Here is a 6,000-nt window from a genome sequence, read left to right as displayed (position 1 = left end):
ATTAGATAAATGAAGGATGAGTATTATACTCTTAATGAAGTTCAATAATTCTTAAAGTGACTAAAATAACCGAGACAATAAAGGAACTTTACCTATATGAATATAAGAAGTAAGACAACTTCTAGCAAAAGTTTAAGGTTTACTTTTGTAAATATTCGTGAAAACCAGTATGGAGCACATAAATAAGTGCAATAAAATTTGTGAGTTTTTTGCTAAAATTGGATAGAATCATGTGTGTGGTATTTCTGTTCCTAACATATAAAGTCTTGGTTTAAGCTTAGGCAACCATTGACTTTGTTAAAAATTTGAAATGCTTAACACTAATTGAAAGTTTAAATCAAAAGATACTTTCTTGTATGCATGAGGATATCTGTATTTGATCTAAGTGGGGGATTGTTATAAATATTGCCTAGATTGTAAAATTAAAAAAGAGTTTATGTGGTTCAATGGTAGAAGCTTTTTGTTGCTGTGAGGATTCGAACCAGCACCATTGTAGACAAAGGGGCACCAGTGAACTGTTGAGCCAACTACTTGGCAGTTGTAAAGTTATGAAATGCATTCTAATTAATTGTCTCCAGAAATCTATAAATAGAACATTTTTGCTCTACAAATTTCATGACTTTACTTTCTCATTTTTTCTTAGTCAAAGACACAATTTTGTAGAAAAACTCTGAAGAACAAATTTAGAATTATTGTTGCAGTTAGTGACTTTGTTGTATCCTAGAGGTGAATTACTTGCAACGTACCTGGCAACAAACTCTTTAGAGTGGGGACAATTATCACCATAAAGATAGTATTTATACACGCCTCAAAGTCGCATTGATTTTTTTAATTATTGTTTATGCTCGATTTTTCCTCAACATGAACAACCAATGGCACATCAAACGGTGAAAGGATTTCAGATATTGTCATGTCTAAAGCTGCATGGATGAATTTAGCTCCTAAGCTGTTATCGCAGTCAACATAAATCAAGCAAGAAGGTGGGTTTTCATTTGTATGTGTCATAAGGCGACCAGAAAGTGGGTAGAAATGGACAAGGGCTCTCGAGAGGGAGCACTTAAGCCTGTCCAAGAGAGTGTCGATGAAGCCTTCTTGGTCATATGCTGCCGGAGGTTTGGTAAAGAGAAGACCCTTCTGGATATAGTGTACAGAGAGCGAGGCAAGATCCCATGGCGTCAGGTAAAAGGGCCGCTTGGCCTCTTCTAAATTAAAGCATGCTCTGGTTTAACAAAGCACTCTGAGATGTGCCGGACTCTCGGAGGATTCGACATCAGATGGTCAAGGAAGGCTAACATGCTTAAGGGGCTCTCTGGAATTCTCTTCAATTTATTCATTCACCCTAGTTTTATACAAGGTGCTCCAATTCATGCGGATGAAGATATGCATAGCAGCACAAGATTTTGATTGTTTTAAGATGCCCCATCTATGCAAGTAAAGTAAAGGCGTTATCCCATGAAAATGTAAATTCTAAATTATAATATTCCAATCCATCGTCAATTGAGGTAGTCAGAAACTTGGTGCGTAAGAAAGTTGCCATAGTAGACATGTTCTTATCGCATTTTGCTTCTTCCCCTCACCCATATATTATATTGATTGAGGATATGTTTTGCAAATAGAACATTGTGCGTGGCCCTTGATATTATCCAGCCTTTTGTATTGTTTATTTGAGTTTGTTAATTTGGGTGCATATGCTATTAAAAAAAGGATACATATTATTTTTATAAATTTTTTATAAATTGAATTGGAAGAAGTTCTTTCAACCCGGTTTAAAAGAAAACTATCCCATATATTGCTATAAGCCTACACCAACTCAATAGGTGAACTAAATGGCAATGGCGTAGAAGTAACGATGTTTGACTCACAATATAAAGAACAAAAGTAATCCACCAACCTCCTAATGTATTAGCTTATGCTGAATATTAAACTACCACACAACCAAAATAATCTTAAGGTAGTTGTTTATGTAACAAGTTTTTTTTTTTTTTTTTTAATTTTTTACGGGTACTGGTGGAAAAGCTTGAAGAAGAACAAGATGGATGAACAAATTCTCTGCTAAAGATTACGTGCTTAAAAAATATATTAGATACAGTGGCCATATATAAGAGTCCACTGTATGGCCATCAATCAGAAAACTCATAAAAAGTTGATAACGATCACCAGCATGTGCTAACAACAGTACTGGGTGGTTCTTTCCCTGTTTTGCGAGTATCTTGTGGGGGCAACCTAGCAGTGCGAAAATCCTCCTCAGCAGAGACAGCTACGGTGCCAGAGCTCTTCCCTGGTTGGCTGTTTATTGATAATCAACTCAAGTATTTAATATTGTTAATCTCTGAATCTGATTGTTATGATTTTCACGTGATTTATTGTTTAATATTAAACAGAAGAAGTATACTGGGGACGGTATCTTTTTATACGTTGTTTATGCTAAACTGCTTTTATATGTCTTCTATTTCATGGTGCCGTGGTGGGAAAGTTTATTTGAAGAGGGTCTAATGGGTTAAAGGTATGGAACGGCTTAAACAAATGCAAATACAGAAAGTGTTTGATGAAAGGCCTCAACTAGTTGACGATTCCAGAGAGGCTATGCTATATCTATAATTCCAGCGTTTTACATCACCCAAGTTGGTCTTTATCTTCATCTCACTGCAGTAGTTACAGTTTGTTTTGGATTACTCTGTTCAGACTCCTTTGTTGCGTTAACCTCTTCTACATAGCCACACAGGAGAGGTTGAGTTTATCTTCAATATGGCTGCACGTAAATGTGAAGTTAGGTTTCACTTTGAGATTCTGAATTAAGCCTGCTTTTTTGGCATTTTGTTATGTATCAAAAGAGTGGAGCTCTAATCTTCCATATGGTAAATTAGTAGTTGCTACTGTTCACTCAAACAAGTGTTTTGAGTATTTGGAATACTTGACATGTATTATAACATGTATAATATATTCTGCAATTAATTATCTTTATAATGACATAATATTGCTTCGCAAAATACACTCTTAAGATTACCGGTTGACAATTATTCATTTCCATTTCCTGCACTGTCGATATCATAATAAGAATTATAGGACAAATAAACTGAAACCTATAGACCCTTACAAATATGTTAGTGATAGGTCCCAAATAGATAATAGAAACACAACTAATATTTAATATAATATAAAGAAAATACACGTTACAAATGTCCACTTATGGCTGGAGTTCTACCACAATACAAACACATAAACAAGATAATACATTCTGATATCTTAGTGGGTCATCGTCAGAACAAGATAATACTCCACTTAGAGTGGGAGTTGAACCACAACAGAATTAGAACTCTACACCAAATCCTCCATATCCCAACTACCCTCACTAACTAGTATTTAAAGACTATACTAACCCTACCCATAATACACGTTCCCAATTAACATAACCCACATTTCTCTCCACATCATGGGCAATTAGTTAGTAGCCTATCATTCCTCCCCTCTTCGACAAGCACCTTGTCCTAAAGGTGGAACGTGAGAATTTGAAGTTGAAGGTTTGTAACCACTCTCCAGATCACTTCCTCCAGTGGCAGATGTTCCCATTGGATTAATGTCTTCAACCATACAATGGGATCATCTCCTTGATAACATGGAAAGTCCATTTTGGCATAATGTGGCACCACCACTTGTTTCCCAATTGCCCCATGAAAACCTCTTGAAAGACCACCCTGCTCATACGTGCAGTATGGTTGACAGTTAACTGGTCCATGTTGCACTAAAAGAAGAGTTGAGATTTCATTTAAGGCTTCTTCAATTCTTTGCATGCGATCAGTGGAGCTAGTTGCTCCTTCCTCCAAGCATTGAATGCCTTCCTTAACGTCGTATACGTCTGCCTCCAAAGATTCAATTCTATCACGATTAGTAGCCATACCCTTGTGCTTTGATACTAATTGATAGGTCCCAAACAGCATGTTACAAATCTCCACTTATGGTTGGAGTTCTATCACAATACAAACACATAAATAAGATAATACGTTTTGATACCCTAGTGGATCTCACTCAGAACAAGATAAACAAGATAATACTCCACGAGAGTTGAACCACAACAGAATTAGAACTCTACACCAAATCCTCCATATCCCTACTACCCTCACTACCTAGTATTTAAAGACTATACTAACACTACCCATAATACACTTTCCCAATTAGAATAACCCATGTTTCTCTCCACATCATAGGCAATTAGTTAGTGGCCTATCTGTTAGTGCCTTCTTAATTTCCTCAGAAAGTGGAAGATTTTGCATGGTAATATGCAAACTACTACCGTTGATGGGGCAGAGTGGCGGCATCCATGAACTCCTCATCAGACTCAAGAGCGCTCATGAAGTCTGGCAGAAGACACACCTCCAAATCTATGCTTCCTCCTCCTTCATATCCCGGAAACGATGACACTTTCCCATCAAACTTATTTGCATACCCACTGCGAAGTGCCACTGCTTTCCCCATACCAAATTCATTACCATATATGTTGAATCTGGGTGAGCTCCCCATCATTACACTGTATGGGTCAAAAAACCGAGCAAGTTGGTAAATAAAGGGAGACTGCTGCCAGGCGTCGAGCCATCCATGGATCACCTTGTCAGTGTGGTTATCCACGGCCTGGTGTAGCTGCCATGCCGCCCACCCAAGACTCTGTTCAAGCAGTTCACCAACTGTGGCGACTCCGGCCACAGTGTGAATTGAGTTCCCAAAGTAGTCTTCAGAAAGTGGTGGATCCATTCTTGATCTGTTGTTGGTTGCCAGCTTGCAACCGGTTATTTGATCAAGCGGTAGATGACGCGCACGCGTTATGCACCTCCAGAGGAGTGCCGACAGGGACTGGAAGGAAGAGATCTTGTTGGTTTTGTACTCTGCATTGGCCTTGGCTTTGAGCTTTGTTATGGATTCGGGTGAGAAGTGGAACACCCTCTCTCTCAGTGCGGGTGCTTCAAATCGGCTGATGATCTCATCTTGGTGGGTGAAAGGGAGGTTGACGATTGGACCACAACCATCAGGAAACCATCGCTTGTGGATGGGCGGGCGTGCAAGGGAGATATCATTTCCTTCTGCCTGAAAGATCTCAGACCAAGAGTTAAAGAAATGCCAGTATGAAGTTCCATCAACAATGCAATGGTTCATGGAACAGCCTACAAAAATGCCGTCTTTCAGTTCTGTAATTTGAATGGAAAGCAAAGGCATGGTATGCCCATCATAATTGAGAGCTCGGTCATGGTCAAAAAACGATTGAACAACCAACGGCACATCAATCGGTGAAAGAATTTCAGATATTGTCATGTCTAAAGCTGCATGGATGAATTTAGCTCCTGGGCTGTTATCACAGTCAACATAAATCAAGCAAGAAGGTGGGTTTTCATTTGTTTGTGTCACAAGGCGACCGGAAAGTGGGTAGAAATGGACAAGGGCTCTCGAGAGGGAGCGCTTAAGCCTGTCCAAGAGTGTGTCGATGAAGCCTTCTTGCTCATCTGCTGCCGGAGGTTTGGTGAAGAGAAGACCCTTCTGGATATAGTGTGCAGAGAGCATGGCAAGATCCCATGGCGTCAGGTAAAAGGGCTGCTTGGCCTCTTCTAAAGCATGCTCTGGTTTAACAAAGCACTCTGAGATGTGCCGGACTTTCTGAGGATTCGACATCAGATGGTCAGGGAAGGCTAACAGGCTTAAGTGGCTCTCTTGAATCTCTTCAATCACTGTAGTTTTATTTTTATAGAAGCGGCGCGCTCTGGTTCATGCCGTTGATCAAGATATGCAAATGTTGACTTCCGGTTGCATAGCAGCACAATTTACGGACTGTTCTAGGATGCCCCCAACAGAGTAGGTAAAGGCTGCATCCAGTTAAAATTTAATTAAAATAATAATATTCCAGCCAATCGTTGTTCACCTAGTCAATATTCACTGGTGACCTTTTTTTTTCTTTTTTTTTAATTTTTATTTTTACGTCCATTAAAAGAGACGAGAGATTTTGAACTAGTGATTATCACT

The 6,000-nt window shown here is 39.0% G+C and overlaps 1 protein-coding gene across 1 annotated transcript; it reads right to left on the bottom strand.

The window, feature by feature from the left end:
• Nucleotides 1–3,263: 3,263 nt before the first annotated feature.
• On the bottom strand, nt 3,264–5,691 carry LOC132184868 (putative acetyltransferase At3g50280). Its single transcript, XM_059598650.2, has one exon. The coding sequence runs from the start codon at nt 5,650–5,652 to the stop codon at nt 4,285–4,287; it is 1,368 nt and encodes a 455-aa protein (XP_059454633.2). The 5' UTR covers nt 5,653–5,691; the 3' UTR covers nt 3,264–4,284.
• Nucleotides 5,692–6,000: the final 309 nt, after the last annotated feature.

The sequence above is a fragment of the Corylus avellana genome, chromosome 7, assembly GCF_965113065.1.
Source record: "Corylus avellana chromosome 7, dhCorAvel1.hap1.2, whole genome shotgun sequence".
Classification (NCBI taxonomy): Eukaryota; Viridiplantae; Streptophyta; class Magnoliopsida; order Fagales; family Betulaceae; genus Corylus; species Corylus avellana.
This window is presented reverse-complemented; position numbering and strand designations above follow the sequence as displayed.